General features: G+C 37.8%; 1 protein-coding gene across 13 annotated transcripts in view; it reads left to right on the forward strand.

Annotated features, from left to right (window-relative positions):
* Positions 1 to 22,576, forward strand: part of PFKFB2 (6-phosphofructo-2-kinase/fructose-2,6-biphosphatase 2) — a 43,149-nt gene that overhangs the window by 5,670 nt on the left and 14,903 nt on the right. For 8 of the 13 annotated variants that reach the window (XM_025168688.2, XM_007431445.4, XM_015888646.3 and 5 more), the window contains exons 4-14: positions 3,456 to 3,552; positions 8,719 to 8,785; positions 9,213 to 9,287; positions 10,166 to 10,222; positions 12,182 to 12,306; positions 13,573 to 13,780; positions 14,944 to 15,090; positions 15,422 to 15,526; positions 16,147 to 16,276; positions 18,116 to 18,178; positions 18,663 to 18,733. In XM_025168688.2, coding sequence (XP_025024456.1) covers positions 3,456 to 3,552; positions 8,719 to 8,785; positions 9,213 to 9,287; positions 10,166 to 10,222; positions 12,182 to 12,306; positions 13,573 to 13,780; positions 14,944 to 15,090; positions 15,422 to 15,526; positions 16,147 to 16,276; positions 18,116 to 18,178; positions 18,663 to 18,733 — 1,145 coding nt within the window. Of the gene's footprint in view, positions 1 to 3,455; positions 3,553 to 8,718; positions 8,786 to 9,212; positions 9,288 to 10,165; positions 10,223 to 12,181; positions 12,307 to 13,572; positions 13,781 to 14,943; positions 15,091 to 15,421; positions 15,527 to 16,146; positions 16,277 to 18,115; positions 18,179 to 18,662; positions 18,734 to 19,911; positions 19,960 to 22,576 lie in introns of all 13 variants that reach the window. The other 5 variants (XM_088154322.1, XM_088154321.1, XM_025168696.2 and 2 more) reach the window with 2 other exon arrangements.

The following is a 22,576-nucleotide window of genomic DNA, read 5'->3' on the forward strand; positions in this document are numbered from 1 at the left end:
GACTTAAGGTCCTGGGGGACTTCAGCCTGCCATCCCTAGGGTGTGCCTCAGAGTGGCCCAGGAGTCCATGGTTGGTCCCAGATTATTTGTGACCCGACGCAGGAGAGTGGGCTGACACTGGACTTGGTTTCTTGTCAGAGCAGTGGCAATGTGATCTGAAGGAGGAATTACATCTGTCCCCCTTGTCATGGTCAGATCATAACCTAGTGGCCCTGAGGTTCTCCTATGCTACCCCCCTCCACAGGGAGGTGGGACCTATTGAACTGGTCTACCCATGGTGACTGATGGACCCAGTTGGGTTCCAAAGGGAGTTGGGGATTATAGCCAAGGGTCTGCTGCACAGTCCAGTGGAGGCCTTGGCTGCTGCCTGGAATAAGAAAGCAGCCGAGGCCTTGGACAAGATTGTGCCCATGCAACCTCTCCTAACCCATCGAGCTGGACTCTCCCTGTGGTTCATGGAAGAGTTGAGGGTCTTGAAAAGGATTAAGAAACATCTAGAGTGCCACTGGAGGAAAACGAGGACCAAACACAACCAAACACAAGCTAGAGCCGCAATTAAGGACTACCTTGTGGCAGTAAGAGCAGCGAAACGCCAACATTTCTCTGCTCTTATTGCATCTGCAGAATGCTGCCCAGCAGTCCTGTTTAAGATCACCCAATCCCTTTTGGGGAAGGGGGGCCCAGTGGCCTATTTACAGGGCGATGCAGAGTTTTTTGGGTATCTGGAGGATAAAATCGCTCCTATCTGGTCCCAGTTGGATACCAAGCATGCAGCATGGTCTATAGAGATGCCAGGGTACAGACTTACCCTGTTATCTGGGAACAGTTTGACCCTGTTGAACCTGAGGAAGTGGACAGGCTCCTCTGAACAGTCAATGCCACCACTTGCCAACTAGATCCATGTCCCTCCTGGCTGGTTAAGGCTGCTCAGGAGGTGACATGTGGGTGTGTCCAGGCAATGTTGAATTCATCCTTGAAGGAGGGAGTGTTCCCAGCTGCTTTTAAAGAGGCAGTGGTGCATCCCCTCCTCAAGAAGCCAGTACTGGATCCCACCATATTGGACAATTTTCATCTAGTCTCCCACCTCCCTTTTTTAGGGAAGGTGGTTGAGAAGGTGGTAGCATTGCAGCTCCAGAGGATCCTGGAGGAAACGAATTATCTGGATCACTTCGAGTCAGGTTTCAGGCCTGGAATTGGGATGGAAAAGGCATTGGTCACACTCATGGATGATCTCTGGCAGGAGCAGGATGGAGGTAGTGCATCCATCCTTGCTCTTCTTGACCTCTCAGCGGCTTTCAATACCATCAACCATGGTATCCTTTTGGGTTGACTTAGGGGGTTGGGAGTGGGCAGTACAGTTTTGCACTGATTCCCTTCCTTCCTCCAAGGTTGATCCCAATCAGTGTTGACTGGGAGCGAGAGATCCAGCCCACGGCCCCTCCATTGTGGAGTGCCGCAGGGTTCAGTACTCCCTCCGTTCCTCTTTAAAATCTACATGAAATCACTGGGTGAGATCATCTGCCGCCATGGGATGAAGTATCATCAATATGCTGATGATACCCAGTTATACTTCTCCATCCTGGGTCACTTGAGTGATGCCATGACCACCCTTTCGCGGTGCCTGGAGGCTGTGGGGGTCTGGATGGAGAACAACAGGCTTCAGCTGAACCCTGGTAAGATGGAGTGGCTGTGGATACGGGGAGCCTCAGGATCTAGGAGTTTGTCATCTTTGGTTCTTGACGGGGTTGCACTGCCCCAAACAGACCCGGTGCGTAATCTCGGGAAGCAGGCGGCAGTCATGGCCAGGAGGGCCTTTGCCCACCTTCATGTGGTGCACCAGTTATGCCCCTTCCTGGATCAGGAGGCTCTCCAGTCAGTCACTCATGCCCTGGTCATCTCTTGGTTAGACTATTGCAATGTGCTTTACATGGGGCTACCCTTGAACAGTATCTGGAAGCTACAGCTGGTTCAAAATGCAGCTGCGCAGATGATATTAGGTGCCCCTAGGATGGCACATGTAACACCTTTGCTGTGGGAGCTGCATTGGGTACCAGTTTGCTTCCAGGTCCAATTCAAGGTGTTGGTTATCACCTTTAAAGCCCTACATGGCATGGGTCCAGGTTACCTGAGGGACCATCTCATCCCCATTACATGAACCTGTCCCACCCAGTCAGGCAGAGAGGGCATGTTCCAGACATCGTCAGCAAAAGAATGTCAGCTGGCGGGGCCCAGGAGGAGACCTTCTCTGCTGTTGCCCCTGCCTTTTGGAATATTCTCTCCCAAGAGGTGTGGTAGGCCCCTACCTTTCCAACTTTCCAAAAAGGATTAAAGAGCTGGTTCTGCCAGTGTGCATGGGGTGTTATGGGCTCTAACAGTCCTTGGGGGTGGTTAGTACCCTCAAATGCTCCCTTGAATTATTCGCCAATTCTCCATCTTTCTTGGAGGCTATTTATTATTAGGACTGTTTTATATTTATATTGTATTTTAATGAATTTTATCTCTGCTGTAAACCGCCCAGAGTTGTTTCAATGAGACGGGCGGTGAAAAATTTGGTAAAAATAAAAATAAATAATGCAGCATTAGTTATTTTAATAGATGAGTTAGGCTCTAGAAAAAAAAAGTGAAGGATTGAAATGATTAGCAGTTAGATACCGAACTAACTCTCATTTTATTGTTGTTGGCCTTAAGATTAATAATGCACATTTCATTTACTGCAGAGTACTGCTACAGAACATAGTAAGGCTTTTCAGATTTTGTTGATTAACTGGAATCTTGCAGGTTTCTATTGATAGAATAATAAGTTTCAGTTATAAAATGAGCTATAATTTAAAGCACACTTTTTATCTGAATAATATTTTAAAATATAGCACACTTTATGAATCAAGTTAAACATTCTTATTTTTCCCCCTTGAAATCAAACAACTTTAAATACCAATTTTTTTCCTGCATCACGCCCTTTACAGTGAGAGATGAGTCATCACTCTGCCCATTTTATAGATGGGGAACTGAAGCTGTGATAAAATAATATAGCTGAGGACACACAATTCTTGAGAACGTGAATCCCAGTTTCCAATTCCAATATTGATGTTCTTTCCATTGTATAGATTTAGCACTTATATATTATTATTGGCAAAGCTACATTCTTAATTTTAGGTTCATTTGAGATGCACTGAAATTAAAAATTCTGTTAAATACTTCACAAAACTATGCTTGCACAAGTTAAGTAATACTGTGACTTTTTATTGCAAATTCCAATTAAATTAATGAGATCTAAATGGGAATAATTATAATTATAGTGCAGGCATTAACAATGCATACTATTGTTAATATATGTGTGTGTGTATTTGTACAATACAGTACATCAAACTAGTTACGCAACAAATATATTTGCTCAATGAGATAATGCTTACTATGGAACATTACTAACTAAATTTCATTATTTGATTTTTTTTAAGTTTTTAATTTAGGGGTTTATCGTCGTGAAGCAGTTAAATCATATAAATCATATGATTTCTTCAGACATGATAATGAAGAAGCCATGAGGATTAGAAAGTAAGTTATTATTAACTTCATGTTAAGTGGTTGCTAAATGTAAATGTTTGAACCAATTAGTATTACTAACTAAAGAACTCATTAAGATAACCTCAAAACTTGATGAAAATGGAAATTCTATGCCCACCTTCCTAAAGATAACCCCACTGAATATTTTGAGTAAATAGGGATAGGTTTGCACTATGATTATAATGTCTAAATCTTTGAAACCTTTGAAAAATAAGAAGCAAAAGGATTAAGGGAAAAATAACCCTAAAATAAGGGATAAAATAAAAATATTCCAGAAAAAGAAAAAAAATCAAATACTACTGAACTCTTTGATAAAAAAAGTCTCAACATTCACATGTAAAATATGAAATTTCATTATTCTGTTTCTAATTTATTGCTTCCAACTATGAATAAACTTTTCTAGTATCATTTGTATTTATTTACTTATACTTAGTTATAAATCCTGTGTTATCTTGAAAAATATAGCTTCAGTGGATCACTACTTGGGGCTAAATTCAGTATTTAGAGGTTATTCTTTTTTAGATTAATTCAGGCTTCTCAAACTGTGGATCATGACCTTTTCAAACTGGGAGTCACAAACAAAGTGGGGGGGGGGAGTCACAAATTTTGTTTAAAGCTAAATAGGTTTGTACATTATCAAAAACTCATACCGCCAAAACTCACACAGTCTGTGCAGAGGGGGAACTGAGCAAAGCCTTACTCTGCAAGTACCACAGATGTTGCATTAGCTTCCAGTAGACTTCTGACTACAGTTCAAAAGGCTGGTTTTAAGCAATAATCCCCTTTATTGCTTGGTAATTAGTTATCTGCAGGACCACTTACTTCAGGTGGAACCAACCCTTCCTGTTTGATGGTCCCAAATGGGGATGTTAATAGCATACCCTATGAGAGATGGTGTGGTGGGGGAAAAATGTATGTATGTTTCAGGATAATGGAACAACCTACTTTTGGAGATCCAAATGACACCTTCCCTGTAGCTTTGCAGAGGGAAGTTAAGACTTAGCATTTCTGTAGAGCTTTTAGTGGATGAGGAGCAAGGGTTTGGGAGGTGTGGGCTTCCTTTATTGTATTTATGGACTATGGAGCATTTTATAAACTGCTGAAAGTCCAGCTGATATAAAAATGCTATAAACAAACCATCTACCAATCTCAGTAGCATTCTTTATTATTTACTTTTATTCATGAGGGTGATCATGAATTCATTTATCAATTTAGAGGATTGTGGTATTGCAAAGGCTGAGAACCTCTGGATTAATTAATTAAATTAAACTAATTAAATTAAATTAAATTAATTAAACCTCAGGAAAACCTGGATCTTGCATGTTTTGGTAGCAGTTCTTCAAATTAACAAGCAGCCATACATCAACAAGGTGATAGTAATACAGATAAAGTCACAAAGGCATTCTTCATTTTAATGTTCCTCCTAGATTTAGCTGTGAGAAAGTCCTTTCGCCACATGGTTCAGAGATGAAGAGGATTTGTTGCTATCAGGACCTTCTTCAAAGGGGGAGGGGGGATGCATCTGAAATAGCATTTAATATTTGAAGTATTTCAGTGGATCAATATTTTTGATTTATGGCAGAACTACTAATCGCTTGAGATACAATGACAAGAATTATTTCAGTTTCTGTTGTTGATTTCAAAACAGACAAAAAGAATGGAGAAAAAAATTTACATTGACTTATATTTCAGCAAGAAGAAAGTAGGATGGGAGGAGTTCTAATGAACATTTTTCCCCAGGCCTTTCAGATACTTAAAAGAGCTGTGCTTGCTGGATACTTTTAGATGTAGACATCTGCAAGCATTACAGTATCGTTACACTATATCTAATTACAGCGCAGGCCAGCAGAAACTTGGGTGTGTTAGAAAGCATCCAGCAATGAGAGAAGTAGATGGAGTGTGTGCTAATAGGGAAGGCCACAATGGAAAGGTTTCTGTGATTTCTTTTGGTCTCCAAGCCAAACGGGATCACTAAACCTGATCCAAACCACTGCCATAACTCCATATCTCCTAATCAGTTCAGGCCAGAAACGATGAGTGTATGTATTTCTAGAGAGGTAGCTGTTGTGGCTTCCTGCAGAAAAACAATGATCTTGTAGCAAATTAAGTTAATATATCAATGACAGCACATGCTTTCATGGATTATAGTCCACTTTTGTTGTCTATTATGCTGAGATGGTTGTCAGGTATGCCACAGACTGTGTTTGTTGTATTGGGGAATGATTATTGTTTGTTTTGTGAAGAAATCTTGATTTATCTTTAATTCTTTGGAGACAGTGGTAAACCTAGCTCAGCTGTGACAATGAAATCACTCTGTGCAATTGTTTGCTTAAGATGGCCATTCTGAGGTTAGTGACACAGAGGATAGGATCTCCAACCTTTTGGGGCTGGCAGGTATAATTTGGAGTTTTGAGAACATCTTATGGGAAAATGGAGAGGCAGGGCACTCGCAAAACATCCATTTCCCTGAAAGCAATCTAATGAAGTTACTTTCCAGCACCCATTGTGGCCTTCTTTGAATTGCTCTACAATGTCAGCTTATTTTCTTTATTTTTGGAGGGGTACTGATAGGCATTCTTCCAAGGAAAGCACTGGGCTGTTGCTGCCCCCTATTTTTAACTTCTAAAAATTCCTCTGGAGTCCATATGGACTCAGAGGCATACTTAGAAGCCAGAATGATGCTGGAGACTAATATTTTGTTCCACAGCGTCCTAGCTTTCCATTTATTATTATTTTAATCAAAAGAATATCAATGCAATACTAAAACTCTCATGGTATTTATGTGTTTGTCTGTTTGTCCCCTCAAGTTAGCCCAAACAGTACATTATACCACAACAACTTTTGAATCAAGATACCTAAAATCCATTAACTTAAAGAATGTGTAAAAAGTCTGGGAGCCATTACTCCTGTGGAATTGAAATTTCCATGATGTTTACACCAGTTTTATTTGCAAAGTTGTGGCCATAGCAGCTTCCCTGTGGTCACAGGGCATTTCTGACGCTCCCTGCCAGCTTCCTACAAGCAAAGTTAATGGGGAAGCCGGCAGGAAGTCGGAAGTCGCTCTTGCTCCCACTGCTTTTTTGCCCACCCGTGGTTATTCTGTTTATCTGGTTAGGTAAGTAAACATTGGCTTATTATTGAAGTTTGTTTGCCGCTGCAATTATTTTTCTATTTATGATATATACTCTTAGATGATTACAGAACCATCCAGCATTGGGGTAAAAAAAAATATGGTCAGCCTAAAATTTATTGTTCATTCTGGTCACATCAGACTTTACTGCCTTTCTCTCAAAGGATGAGCCAACAGGTCATAGGGTTGTCTAGTTTAAAATAAAATAAAGTTGGGCATGGATCTTGGTGATTGTGAAGGGAGTTGTTGATGGGTGTGTTGATCCCCAAGGGTGCCACATTGGGGAGCCTATAACAAAGTTTAACAATTGTCTCTTTCAAGAATTCAGAATTAAGAATAGTTCACCTTTCATGAGAGTTCTCAGCAGTAGGACCTAATTTAATTAGTCAACTCTTTAATTTTCATTCCATAAAGGAAAATTAGTAGTCTCAATCTCTCCTGGAAGAATGCGGCATCTTTTCTTCTCATTTGCCATATGAGCTCAATATGTTCCACCATCCAAACTTTTATTTTTGTGTTATTAATATATTCTGGTATTACCATAAATTGTACATCCTCACCTACAGAAAACCTTTAAGTCCAACCAAAATGTTAACTCACTTCTGAAAACATAATAACTGGCTGTAAACCAGGTCTATCTCTTCTATTGGATGATTATAATTGCTCAGTACTTTTATACAGGGAGGTTAATAGTTTGAGCTCCATAGCATTATAACTTTTAGAGTCTTCTTCATCAATAAATTAAAAAGGAAAAAGATTTTTCTCTCTTGCTGTTGGAAACTGAATGACATCAAGATCTTTGGCATATACAGTATACATTAATGGTAAGTTTTGCACAATTCAATTATTTCAATTCAACATTCTGAAGAAAAGTGTTGGACATTGACATGTTGGGAAACTAATAATTATCTAATGAGCAGTCTATTCAAACCAATATTCCAATGGACAAAAGGGCAAATCAAAGCATATTAATAGAAAGGAAATGAGGAATTCCAGAAGTTGGTTGAAAACGTTCTTTGTATAAAAATCTGTTATTTCCCATAAGAATTCATTACCAAAAGACATCATGTTTCTGTTTAGCAGCTATTCCATTATCAATAGGGCATTTAGTTATTTGTAAGGAAACAAGCTATTGGTATACATTCCAATTTTGTGTGTGTGTGTGTGTGCGCGCGCATGTGTATGCATGCGCACATGCCTTTGAGTCAGTGTTGACTCCTGGCAACTGCCTGGACAAGTCCCTGCAGTTTTCTTGGCAAGATTTTGCCATTGCCTCCTTCCTAGGGCTGAGAGATAGTGACTGGCCCAAGGTCATCCAACTGGTCTTTGTGCCTAAGGCAGGACTAGAATCTCCCAGTTTCTAGCCTGGTGCCTAATCACTACACCAAACTGGCTCTCTTTAATACCTTTATTAGAAGCAACCAAAATGCCTACAAGACTTCATCAGTATTCATCCATCACTTGGTATAAAAGGCAAAGAAGCTGCTGCTGCTGAAGACCTAAACATAGTATCTAGTCCTGATAGATTGTGAAGAATTTAAAAACTTGCAGATATGCTTATGACATTTTGGTTAATCTATCTGTCAACTTTTTTTTTTTTTTGCTTGTTCATTTTTATGGAGCAATATTAAGCACAAGTTAATTTGGGATTTTTTTCATAATTTATATACTTTATTTTTTTTAGATTACTTATTGCCTGTTTCCTCCACTAGGTGGCATAAATTCTTTTCTTTTTTGTTAAATTAAGGTTTTTCATGTATTTCCAAGTGGAAAATCTTGAATGGTCTCTACATTGTGAATTAGACAGTTTAGAAATTCCATTGGCACTGTTTGTGTCAGGCTCACTAGAATCTTAACTTCAAAAGAGTTGTGCATGAGCAAGATTATCACTATAAAATTACAGCTATAAAACTGAATGATTACTTTGGATGGTTTGAGTTCTCATTTCATTACAATCTTTCTTTCTTTCTTTCTCTCTCTCTCTCTCTCTCTCTCTCTTTCTTTCTTCCTTCCTTCATTTTTTGCAGACAATGTGCCTTGGTGGCCCTTGAAGATGTGAAAGTTTATCTCATGGAAGAGTCTGGCCAGATTGCTGTAGGTGCACACCAAATCACTGGGACACAATGCTGCAAGGATGGGAAAATTGTGGCCTTCCAGATGCTGTTAAATTACAACTCCCAGCACCCTAAAGTTTGACCATGCTGGTTGATATATAATTCAGCAACATCTGAAGGGCCCAGATGAGATGCTCAGAGCATTAAGCCTAATATTTTAGAAGAGGCATTGGCCTGGCATCAGCAACGGGTTTGCTGGGATAGTGGGACCTAGAATTGCCCAGGTATGCCAGATGCTGAAGCCAGGCTTAATTATGGAATTCTTTCTCCTTGTAGGCATACCTCCTATCCTGTTTTATGCACTAGGCAAAAACTTATTTATTCTACTGAATTGTTTAACTGACTTGATTCCATGCTAGGCCTTGCTGTTTAACATGATCCATCTCTCTTTTCTGCTTTTTGTTCAGGTCTTTGATGCAACCAACACAACACGAGAAAGACGGGATATGATTTTAACTTTTGCCAAAGAAAATTCTTTTAAGGTGATTATTTTGTTGCAACTTTGCCCCAGTACAAAGTCAGAGACAAATGACTATTTGTCTTTTGCTTTGTATTGGGATTTGCCACATGAAAAGGTATTGTCACCACAGGCAATCTCACATGCCCATTTGTGGATTTGTGAAATTGAACAGACAAACTTTAGTACTCCTACAATATAAATAAGTAAACCTTATCTTCATCTCCATTCTCTCCACTAAGCTGACTTTAAGTCCAGCATATAGTCATAACTGAAGAGGTAGCTAAGGCAAGTTCCAGCAGAAAACTGACTAGTCTTTTCCAAAATACATGTTATGCTGTGCCTATGAGTCAACAAACAACCCTGAATTGATCATACAGGAATTTTTGTAAACACATTCCAAACATCTTGCTGTGGATTTTTTCTAGTTAATGGTTTATTATTATTCAAATATGCAGATAATGAAATGATGTATTTTGGGATCTAATAGTTGCTTGGGTTTATATCACATTTTAGGAAGATCCATTTGATTACATTGTGTTACAGCAGAGGTGGGGATCCTCAACCTGTAGGCAAAAGTGGTCTTTGGCTCAGTTTCAAAAACCCATTGCAAGCAACCAGTTCATATAATCTGTCCCTTTTCTTGCAGCCTGCAAGGTGGAAGAGAGGGAAAAGAGGATGATAGAGAAATAAGAGAGAGAGAAGATAGTACCATAAAGATAGAACATAGTGACACCACCTATTTGGGGCTCTTCGGCCTCCCTCATCATTGGTATGCAATGCAGCCATGAACAAGTGACTTCTGCACAAATGTAGTTCTTGACAAGAAAAAACAAGTTGCTTATCCTGGCTCCAGAGTTTTTGTACTTTACAAAATAAATCTCCTTTTTTTTTCTTTTGTAGGTTTTTTTTGTGGAGTCGGTCTGTGATGATCCAGAAGTCATTGCTGCCAATATATTGGTTAGTATTTTATATCCTCTGGCTTTGTTTTGCTCAGTCATTCCTGCTGAGGAAAGAGTTAGCATCTGTGGAGCATTTCTAAGCTTAGGTTCTGTAGCCAGAGTTAGAACAGGTCCATGTCAAACCAGTCAGCAATTATGTTTTCAAAATAGGAAGAACACATTATGCACAACACCACAGAGAGCTCAAATTAGGAAGATGGGCTACGGCTGGTAGATGCTTGAACTGAGCAAGGAGGATTCGACTTGCTCAGCAATGTCCCACTCTGCACAAGACTTTGTCCCTTGAAGAATTTTGTTTAGCTGAGGGTATATTGCCCTAAAATGGCTGCAGCGTATTAGAAATTCAGTGCTAGAGTCCTTAGTGCTTGTTTATTTGTTTATACAGTAATATAGATTTATAAGGCTGCCCAACTCAACACTGGCTCTAGGTGGCATACAGATTAAAACAGATGCAGTGCCTAAAAACAAAACAAAAAGTATCATAAAAGTAAACAGAATGCGGTGGGGTGGGGGGGACATATACCCTAACTGAAACAGACACTGTATATCAAATGGACACACCCTGACCTGTCTCAGAGCTTGGGGAAAAAAACAGGTTTTCAGAGATCATATAAAGGCTTGTAGAGTTGGGGCCATCCAACTTCCGTGAGGATTGGTATTCCAAAGGGCAGGTGTTACAGTAGCGATGGTGTGCATCCTAGGTCCCATCAGATAACTGCTCTGTTGGATCTAATGGGGAGTGCAGAAATGATGAAAGAGAGGTGGTCCTTAGATAGTCAGGCCGTTCGCCATGAAGGGCTTGATAGGTGATAACCAGCACCTTGAACTGCACCCAGAAGCTCATAGTAACCATGTAGCAGAGCTGTTATATAGACATACTGAGAAGTACCCATAACTGCTCATGCTGCTGTATTCTGGACCAGATGCAGCTTCTGAGTGGTCTTCAAGTGCTGCCTTATGTAGAGCCCATTGCAGTAGTTTACCCACAAGGTGACCTAAGCATGCACTGGCCTAGGAATGGGCACAGGGATGGGAGGTATGCCATAATCTCTTGACAAATTATAGTTTTTTAAAGGGGATATGAGCTCTGATATCAGATTATATAACCATCATATATCCTAATTTGATTATACCAATTCCAGAAACATGAGGGCTTCTAGAGTTGCCTGATTTGTGTATTTTACATAGTGGGTAGGTGATGCTTGCCTGAGAAGTTATAAGGATTGCTTATTAATTACTTTTCTTAAATTTTCTTAGAAGGTTTTGCACTATTCCCAAGAATTAAACAGGCTAGGATTTCTTGCCTCACTATAAGAGTTAAACAATTTACCAATGGAAAAGTGTCTGTGTCAAACCCAGCAACCAATAATGGACATGATTTCATTATCTAGACCTCCTGATTTTATTTCCCTCTGACTGTTCTTTTCCTATTGCAGCCAAAACTATATAGCTCTCTCTATTTCAGGATAATGATCCATCTATCGGATGTACTAGATTGTAGGCTACATAAATTATTATGTAGCCTACATAAATATTAAAGCAGATAGTGCTTTTCCAAGTATTAGGTGCAACTACTTCTGAAACTATATTCATTAGATGTATTTATAAGATAAATAGATTATAAGATAAAAAAATCTCTTAAGAAAATTTATTCAGGGATCAGAATCTGAGAAAAAGATATCTGGTTATATCAACATTTGGAAGCTGGTTATTAATCTTGGAAGGGATATCTATGTATTGGAATCAGTGCGATTTTTTTTTTTTAAATCAACCCTGTGTTTCTGTTCCAAAATTATCAAAACTATCTGTTATTTGTTTCTTGTTAGAAGACATATTTTATTAAAAATATTTGTTTATTACAAAGCTTATTATCGCCACTGTTTATTTCTGTATGTGCATAAAGTTTCTGTATAGATACAGAGTTTATCTTTCAAAAAATATCTTTTGGTTGCCTCAGGAAGTTAAAGTCTCCAGTCCAGATTACCCAGAAAGAAACCGAGAGAATGTGATGGATGATTTTCTGAAGAGAATAGAATGTTATAAAGTCACCTATCAGCCTCTTGATCCAGCTGATTATGACAAGTAAGATGCACAGCAAAGGAATCATGGGAATTCTTGATCATAGTCTTGGATCCAGGACATCCCAGCAGAAGACCAGGCAGAGGTGACTTATTGAAGAGCCTCCCTGAAAAGCCTCTTCCTGAATGGGGTTGGGCTGTGGTAGGGGAAAATAAGGTAGATAACCTGATGAAATTCAAATGGAAGATCATTCTGGAATCAGAATATTCCACCTAGGTTTTTTTGTTCTAAACTCCCTGTGCCTTAATCCACCCCAAAAGAGTACCCCAAACTTCAGGAGAGACTGCTCAGTGAGGTTGCCAGGGAAAGAAAAGTCACTTTCTACCACGCCTCATTCCATTGGCACATCTTTGAATCACAGTTACTGCATGTGTTTGGAATCAAAATGGAGTAGAATTGCAGATGGGAGGATATCATGATTTCTGGAAGGATATTATAAAAAATGGAGCAAATAGCGGAGAGTTCAGAGATTTTATGCATGCAAGGGAAGAGGAAGTTCAAGTTACCAGAACCACTGTTTCTTAATGATTAAGAACAGAAAGAATCGCTAATACAACAATCAAGTTTTATAACATCCTGTTTTGGTTTGGGACTGGTCCAAGAATCAGTTCTACTTTTTGGCAATATTTAGAAATATTTTTAAAAACATTAAATGTTTTTAGTATTTAGAATACTTTTAAAAGTATCTCAATAGTTAGATCTATCCTAATATGTCTGAGAAAACGTGCTAAATTATAGTGAACTTTTTTTCCCTTTCTCACGACTTCATAGAAATAAGCTTTTAACTTTCTAACTCTGCTTTCCAGATATCCTTCTACTATAGCTGAACCTGGCCACTTCTGATTCACAAATATTGCATTGGAGTTGTGTGTGTGTGTGTGTATCTGCATTTCAGATTTGATCTCCAGAAGATGCTTTGGACTAGTGGAGGAGAAATGCAAGTGTAGTAGCAGCAACATCTTTTCCTAGGATCACACGACTACGTTCTGCAGCTGTTGTGCAATTCCAGTGCTGTGGGCAAGTGCTATATTCATCCTCCAGCACCTCTGAAACATCTTTTGGAGACTGAATCCTAAGTATTGCCCAGGATTAATATATAATTAGAAACTGGTTCTCATATTAAAATAACCAAGTTCAGCTGTTCTACACATCAGTCTTTCACCTTTTTTTTTTTTTTTTGGTGCACTCTCCATTAGTTACACAAACATACACTGAATAATTGTGTCATGATTTGATGCCTAATAATTTATGGTATTTTCTTAATTCCAGAGACCTTTCTTTCATTAAAGTTATCAATGTTGGGCAGCGCTTTCTTGTCAACCGGGTCCAGGACTACATCCAAAGTAAAATTGTCTATTATCTCATGAATATTCATATTCAGCCACGCACAATCTATCTCTGTAGACATGGAGAAAGTGAATGCAACCTTGTTAGAAAGATAGGTGGAGATTCGGGCCTGTCAAAACATGGAAAGCAGGTATCATCTAATTCATGGGAAGTCTGCATGTTTTGTAGGGTTGTACTGTGTGTCAGATTCAAGGCAAAAAGGTCTTCAGAGCACACACATTCTAGTTGTCAACCACTCCTTAAACGTAACTCATGTTTTCCTGCACTCACATTGCTTTAAGGAATTACAGACAGGTGCTACATGAATTTGCATACTTCAGCTAAATTAAGACTTAGATTTTTCTGCCCACATTTATTTTCAGTTCAGCTGAAAAGCAGAAATATGTAGTCAAAACAATAGGCATTAGATTCTAAATATACTTTACTAATTCTTGCTGGAAGAATAGTTCAGTTTACTGTACTAAATAGTGTTCTGAGAATACCTGCAGATGTCATCACCTTACATTACTAAAAATATTTTTATCCCAAGATAAAAATTTATTTTAAATAAAATGAATAAAATTTTTAAAAGTTAAAAGATTTGGTAAGCATTTATATCTCAAATTTCCTCTGTGATATAATGTCATCCCTAGACATTTTATCCTAAAAGATTATGATTACTCAAAGTAATCCAATCCTTGGTCCCTGACTAATATTCTAAATGTTACACTACTTTTTAGTAAATCAGAATACATAGTTATCACAGAAACTCTGCAAGTTGGATGGAACCATTTACAATAGAAAGATTATTAAATGTAACTGTCTGTATAACCCACTTTCTGATATGTTTTTTTAGATAATGAATTGCAGTCAAATTACTTTTCCTTGATGGAAAGTTTATTTTATGCCCTGATACAGTCCATTGTAGAGAGAGAATCCATTGTATGAGGCCTTGGAGAATCTTTCAGAATAGTATACTGATTGAAACTTCTTTTGGATCAAAAAACTTTCTATTATTGATGGGATTGTAGCAGAGCAATTGGAAACAAAAAAGGGATATAACCATTGGGTACAATACAAGAAAGATGCCAAATTCTGTATTGAACCTTGTGATTATAACATTTTAGCCGTGTATTACTTGGGGAGAGGTTTTGCTATCTGAGGGACCAATATCATCTACAGCTTCCAAATTTCTATTCCCAATGCCACCTTAGCAATTTTCCCTGATAATATAAGCAGTGCCAAAGCTAGGTGGTTGTCCTCAACTTCATAATATGGAAAGGGAAATCTTAATCATACTGCATTGTTTTCTAGTTCGCTCAAGCACTGAAGAGATTTATCAAAGAGCAAGAAATTATGGATCTGAAAGTTTGGACTAGCCAGTTGAAAAGAACAATCCAAACAGCAGAAGCCCTGGGAGTGCCGTATGAGCAGTGGAAGATACTGAATGAAATCGATGCAGTGAGTAGAATGGCAGAAAAGTTAAACGCTGGTCTCAGGATAGTGGTGATGTGGTTGCCATAATGATAATCTGCATACAATTTCATATATAATTTTAATTCATAATTTAAATTCAAAAATAAATCCCAATTCAATAGGACAGTTATGGCTGCAGTCACTAAGCATTGTTTACCAATACTGTACTTTACAGTGTTGTAAAGCCTCTCTTTGTTCTGAAATAATAGTTGGTATAATATATCTGCTGTCATGTTTTGAGAAACTTAAGTCTTTAAAAAGACAAAACTGTTTAAGTTCAATTAAGTTCAATTGAGTTCAGTTCCTAATTTTCTAGGGAGTATGTGAAGAAATGACATATGAAGAGATTCAGAGAAAATATCCAGAAGAGTTTGCACTTCGAGATCAAGAGAAATACCTTTACCGCTATCCTGGAGGAGAAGTGCCTTTTTTTTTATCATTGCTATATTAAACTAAATATTACCACTTTCATTTTATAGATTTTGAAGGGTATTCAATGCCTTACAGCAATAATCCTTAAATATAATAAAAAAAGAACTATAATAAAGAACTCTCATTGAACTGGCTGGGGAATGGCATAATAAACAAGCTTTATCATTCTGGGGCAGAAACATAGCAAGTCTTGGTCTCACATGATTCCTTCCAGAAATTCTTATTCTTATCCTCAAAGTCTTAACTTTTAATACATTGTTACATTTTGAAATTTGAAATGTTATCAGAGCCTTCTGACCTACCTCAAATTATACACAATGACAGATTTCTGGGAGTTACAGTGATGCTAATAAAGAATAAGGAAGTTTTTGATTTAAAAATCTTGCCCCCTCCCCCAAATCATAATAATTCATATAAGCCATGTTAAATTTTCTAAGGAAGACCCAGGATATAATATAGTAGCTAATATAATCAATTCTCTTCTATTGATATAATAATTGATATAACTGATATAATAGTCAGCTAGGTTAGAAAAATATTTGGATTCTTGAAAACCACATTTGTTGGACAACTTTCTTTTTCCTGATTAACATTTTTCTTGTTTTTTAGTCTTATCAAGACTTGGTCCAGCGCTTGGAACCTGTAATTATGGAACTGGAACGTCAAGAGAATGTCCTAGTTATTTCTCACCAGGCAGTTATGAGATGCCTACTGGCCTATTTTCTTGATAAAAGTGCAGGTGATTTTTTTTTCTTTTTACAGTTTATGGAAAATAAGGCAGTGATTATCTAGGAGCAGTCCAAATGTAGCTCACACAGTGCCTTCTCTGGGTTTTAGACCTCCAATCCACATCACTGAAGCTGATCATCATGGCTTGCCATAAAAGTTCAGCCTGTAGTTCTTTTCTTTGGTGCTTCTCAAATAGTAACTCTTTGAGGGAGCTTTTTTTTTTTCCCCTTCAGATGCTGAGTTTTTAATGTTATATTTTCTGACCTGCTTCCTTTTTTATCATGGCCCCACCTACTTTCACATCACAGCCCCAACCACCACTTCTATATTGCCTTCATCTAGCAAAACCAAACTTTATATGGCCTTCAAGTACTAAGAGGTTTCTCACCCTTAATAGGAAACAATTTAGAATCAAACTACATATGATCATAAATACATAATTAGTAACTACATCAGTTTAATAAGTAACAATATTGATAGCAGCCATGAGAATGGGTTTAATTCAGAACTGCAGTGTACAAGGAAGGGAGATTCCCCTTTCTAGCCTGTTTTAGTCCAGATGAAACTCAGCCTTCACATTCACACATACTCTCCCTCTTATTCTCCAGAGTTTTTCAGACTGCCATAATTGCTAAGAATAGATTCAGTTTCTTATTGTTGATTATTTCCCAGAGTAGATATGACTATCCTCCCCAAAGTTATTGACATTATGGGCTCATTTCAAAACATACCTATGTGCATTCAGTGGCATTTTCTGATATTGGAGCCAGTAATGTTTATACGTGGAGGTGAGGGTGTGATTATATAATAAAAGTGCAGTAAAAGCAAGGGTGAAATTATTTGACAGGATTTATTACAATTTTGTTTTGTTTTTAATTTCTATTCTCTCTCTGGCTATGTTCTTCAACTATTACTCAGTATTATTGTGTTAATATGCTTGCTACATTCATTTTCCCCAGTCTGGTATCGTCTAGATATGTTGGATTAACATTTCCAGAATTCTTAGCTATCATGCTAGGTGGCTTCTGTGGGTGAGGTGTGCGTGTCAAAATTTGCATGATGGTAGGTGTGGCATCATTATCTAAAGCCCAGCCCCTTTTGAATGTGCATCAATATCGCATGCATAATTGACAACGTCAGAGCTGTGATCATGATGCAATGCCTCTTGTAAATTTTGACTGACACACACACACACACACACACAGACACACGGATGCCCATGCATCTGGAGGATGTCCAGTTGAGGAAAACTGTGCTACCATGTAGAAGATCCATGTACTACAATATAACATCTTAAGAGGTAGTACCTCCTGGCCAATGTTGTCCAGATCAGGCCTGATCAGTGCTTCAGTATGAGACCTCTAGAAAATACCAGGGCTGTAGGTGACACCAGGAAATTTAAAAATAATCCCAAAGAAGGCAATGGCAAACCACTTCCATATTGTCACCAGCAATCTATCTGAATTTGTCCATGAAGGTACTATGAGTTGAGCTTGACTTGAAGGAAACTTTCCTTATATAATATTAGAGAATCAAAATTATATAACAAGTTTATGGTGACTAGGTTGAGTTCCATGTTGAATTTGTTAAATTTCTGCACAGCAGAATATTTAGAATACTCAAATTATGTGAGAATATAATATATGTGAGTTGTATTGCCTGTATTCTATACCTCGGTTCTAATTCTAAGGTTCTCTGTGTGTCACTCTTCAGAGCCTGCAGGTTTGTTCCTTAACATGTATTAATTTCCCACTGAATCAAAGCAGCATGGAGAATGTCATGAAATATACTGTGTATTTTAGATTGCCGTTTCCAGCATATCTATTTAACTTTTATTGCTTTCTCTTAGATGAATTGCCATATTTAAGATGTCCTCTTCATAACATCTTTAAGCTCACACCAGTTGCTTATGGTAAGTATTTATTTATTTATGTGGGAACATGGGAGAGAGAAGCAGTAATGCAAATACCTATTTAGCTTATTACTTGTTTCATTAGATTGGGTATCCTCTATTTCTTGAATTAATAAAAGATAATTAACAGTGCAGTTATGTTACTGTATGTTTCAGTACATGTGTGGCTTTAAGCCCCACCTCAGTTTCCCACTGTAAATCTCAATACTCTTCCTTATGAAAAATGATAAAATAAATCAAAGATAAGCTCAATTAAATGTGATTTTGTGGGGGAAAAACTAATTAGAAAATTACAGTGAGATCTATGTCTTCCATGTCTAACTCTTGCCTACTTTGGCATAGTCCCTCTTCAGTATGGAACTCAAGTATTTCAGGTTTTTTCCTTGATGTACATTGCTTTTCATTTCTCTGATGATATTATAACACTTTAGCTCCGATAATGATGCCTAATTATAAAGTTCCTTACATTTTCAATTTTATGAAGGCTGTAAATTAGAAATGATTTCTCTGAATGTTGAAGCTGTAGACACTCACCGGGACAAGCCATCCACAGTGGTATGTACTAAATTCTTTCCTCTTCTTCTTCTTCTTCTTCTTCTTCTTCTTCTTCTTCTTCTTCTTCTTCTTCTTCTTCTTCTTCTTCTTCTTCTTCTTCTTCTTCTTCTTCTTCTTCTTCTTCTTCTTCTTCTTCTTCTTCTTCTTCTTCTTCTTCTTCTTCTTCTTCTTCTTCTTCTTCTTCTTCTAGAACTCCTCTATCTTCTTCTTATCTCTTATATATTCCATTTCTGACCTAGTCATGGTCAATCTTAGATAATTCTCAAGAAAGGGAAGACTACTGGAGGACAGTACTGTAATTATAACATGTTTTTCATTTCTTCTGGTCTCCCCCAAATCTTTGGAAAAAGCAAGTTCTCATGAATACAGAATGAAACCACAAAATAAATGTATAAAAATTATTTTATACTGATAAATGTTTGGGAACAGTTTGTGGACAGCTACATTGGACAAACTAAATGTGCCACAAAATGCAGACTTAAAAAACATGAAAGCAATATTAGGAGAGTCAGTCTTGGCTGAAAACTAGTCACAAAGGGAAAATTAGAAAAATAGATTCGGAGAATGTCAATACTGTGGTACAATATAACAGATAATTCCCAGAATTATTAGAAAGGCAGTAGAAATCCACAAACATCTGAATAATTTAAATAGGGAAGAAGACTATCAACTGTCATCTATGCAACTATCAGTGATTGATCGAGGGCATTGCATTGCATTGAACATGGGCAGTTTATAAAGATACAACATCTATGTCCAAGTTTAATTTCAGATCCACTCAAAGAACCATGTAGCATCATTAGTAAAACCAGCTTATATCCATTCTCTCATGTGAAATTACTCAGAAGTAATTTCACCAAGACTATTTCTTTTATCAGCTAAAGTTGTCCACTAAATGAAATGACAAGCTGTAATAATAAAAAGAATCTAAGGGAAGAGAAAGGAATGGTAATTGCTTACGTGATCCTGTGTATATCTTTTGAGAAGTAAATAATATATTGCATTCCAAATAGCCAGCCTGATTTTCTGCATAAGTCCTGAGTTACAAACCCTGTACTACAGGGTTAAACAGTTACAATCTCATTTCATTCAATAACCTGGTTATAAAGTTCAGCCGATCTTATGTTGGGTTTGCCAATATGTTTTTTTTTTCCTTTTTGCATGGACTTTTGTTCCAGTGAAGGAAATGTTCTTGAGATCTGCTCAGAGGTACCTCCTGCATACAGGTAGTCCTTGTTTAGCAACTGCCTCGTTTAGTGACTGTTTGTAATTACGATGGTGAGGAAAAGCAACTTTACAACCAATCCTCGTATTTATGTCCTTCGCAGGTCTGTAAACCAAAGGAAAGCTGAAGGAAGATCATAAGCACAGTCGTGGTTTCTCTTAGCGACTACTTCATTTAATGACCGAGTTGTCTGTCCCAACTGTGGTCACTAGATGAGGACTACCTGTATTCTAGATCTGAGCCCAAGAGACTCCTAAGTGAAACCCAATGAAGTCTTGACATACACTAAGTTACAGAGTGAAGGGGAGCTTGCTCAGCAAGGAGATAATAGGGGAAAGTGAAGAAGCAATATCAAAGCATCTTTCTTATAAAGAGTTGCTAGTGGAAAGGAAACAGAAGAGGTATTGCTACATATCTGCTCATAAGCTGTTACACAAAAATATTGTAAGTGGTTCATCTCTGAGAAGGGACTGCTTAGGCTTCTGTTTGGCAAATATTAGGTTTGTTCAGAGCTTCAAAATGGTATTTTGTGATGATAAAGGTTCATGTGAAGCACCTTTCAAGATGCTGTGTGAAACAGTGGCCCCTCCTCCAAGAAAGAGCTATATTGCTTCACTTCACATTAGGAGCCAGAAGAAGTTTCTGTGCAGGTTCTGTATTTGTACAGGAGTCTTTCTGACTCACTCTTCTATTAATCTACTGGAAGCACCAGAAGAGGCTTCTGTACAGGGTCAACACACAGTAGAAACTTTTTGAGTTACCAGAACTTCCAGATGGGACCTTGTGGAGATGCAAAGTGTCTCAACAAAGGGAATTATTACAAGTGCTTTGTCAATGAGAAAAACAGTCACTTCATCCAGGCTTATCAAATATGTCATTTCACGCACACAGTAATGTGCGATGGTGCTTTCCAGAGATCCTTTTTCCCAAGCTCTGGTTTCACACTTCTTCATTTGGTCTGAGTTCTTTTCTAGGATTGCATCTCCTGGCAGCATTGTCTGACTTCTTCTGAATTACATTTCCCCATGCCAGATCAGAAATCCCGTCACACAGTATTTCTTTGCCTTTGTTTACATTATTATTCAGCATGATCTCTTCTCTGTTTTTGAGACAGACAATGAAAGTTTAGAGAGAAAGACACAATTGCTTTGACCCTCCCAGCAAATGTAATATTATAACTTTTGTCAAAGGTTAAGTACAGTACACAATAACAGGAAGGGGAAAAAGAGATTCTAGCTTTAGGTTCGTGACATTGCTCCTATTATTACTAATAACAATATTGACATTCTGTTTAAACATAATTGCCTATTGTCTGTTCAGACCTTTAAGAACCCATATATAGGCACCATCATGACAGTGATGTGTGGCTTGTTCAAGAAACCAAAGTTAAAACAAACTGTGGCTTAATGCAATGTATGAACATATAGGGAGGCGGCTGTAACTTGGTGGTGAGAGAAAATTATTCTGCAGATTCTTAGATATACTTTTATTTAAATGAATGCCACCAATTTTTAAACTTGCAAATATGCATTTAAATTAACTCAAGCAAATTGGCATCTCAAGTTTGTGCTTTAATCCTTTTTCACTAATTGGTAATGTCCGAGGTGGCAGCATTTATCTGTCTTTGGCAGATTCTCAAAAAGCAAAATCAGCGCTCTTTAGTACTTAGATGGGAGAGCAGGGAAATACTCAGGCTGTAAGCTAAATCAGCAATTTGAAGGAAAAAATGTCCTGAAGAAGGCAAGAGCAATTCACTTCTGTAATGTTTCCAGGAAAACAATGTTCATACAGTCTCCAGTGATCAAGGTCAACTGAAAGGAGATTCCTCCAGTTTAATACTCTTGTTTAGACATTTACTTTCCAATACACCTTTCTTTGCACATTTCAAAGCTCTAAACTCTGTCATATAATGTTATTGATCAAAAAAGAATAGCCTTGCATATTATCATAATCCAGGAAAAAAGCTGTTGACTTCAGAGATAAACTGCAAAAATGTGAAGGCCACACCAATAATAATTGTCTATTTCAAAAGCCAGACTGAAATTTCTTAGTCACTTAGTCATAAGATATATTCATGGAAAATATTGGTGTTCTTGCACAAAGAACCATTGGAAAACCTCTCCTGTCCATACTGTCATAGGGTGTGGAGGACTTAGTCATGTATCCTATCTAGTCAGAAATCTGGTAGACCAGAGGAAGCAATAAAATCTCACTTCAGCCTTCTAACACAGGAATTCTCTCTTCACAGGCCGCTAAAGTAGAGAATGGTACGAATTCTTATGTAATACCAGTATAGTCTTGTCCTGTAATAGAAAAGAACCTAAAATAGAACCTTAAATGTCCCTGGTGTATGTGAACACCCATTCTTCTGAGTTGAACTAGATAACAATCTTATATCAGAAATGATATACAAAACAGTGGTGTTGATGAGAAAGGTTTATGCTGACAGAACTGGGAGAAAGAAGATTCTCCTTCCTATCTGTAGCCCCCATGTACCTTTAACATATTCTCCAGGTATCTCCTAGCTCACAGAACAGCTGTTAACCATACATAAGAGAGGGAGAGAAAGAAATCTGCTCATGCATCCTTGAATTTCACCCAAAATCTTTGCGTGCTGC

Source organism: Python bivittatus, unplaced genomic scaffold (assembly GCF_059951505.1).
Source record: "Python bivittatus isolate LINGU-HERP-01145 unplaced genomic scaffold, Pbiv_v1 ctg000700_np1212, whole genome shotgun sequence".
NCBI classification, from domain to species: domain Eukaryota; kingdom Metazoa; phylum Chordata; class Lepidosauria; order Squamata; family Pythonidae; genus Python; species Python bivittatus.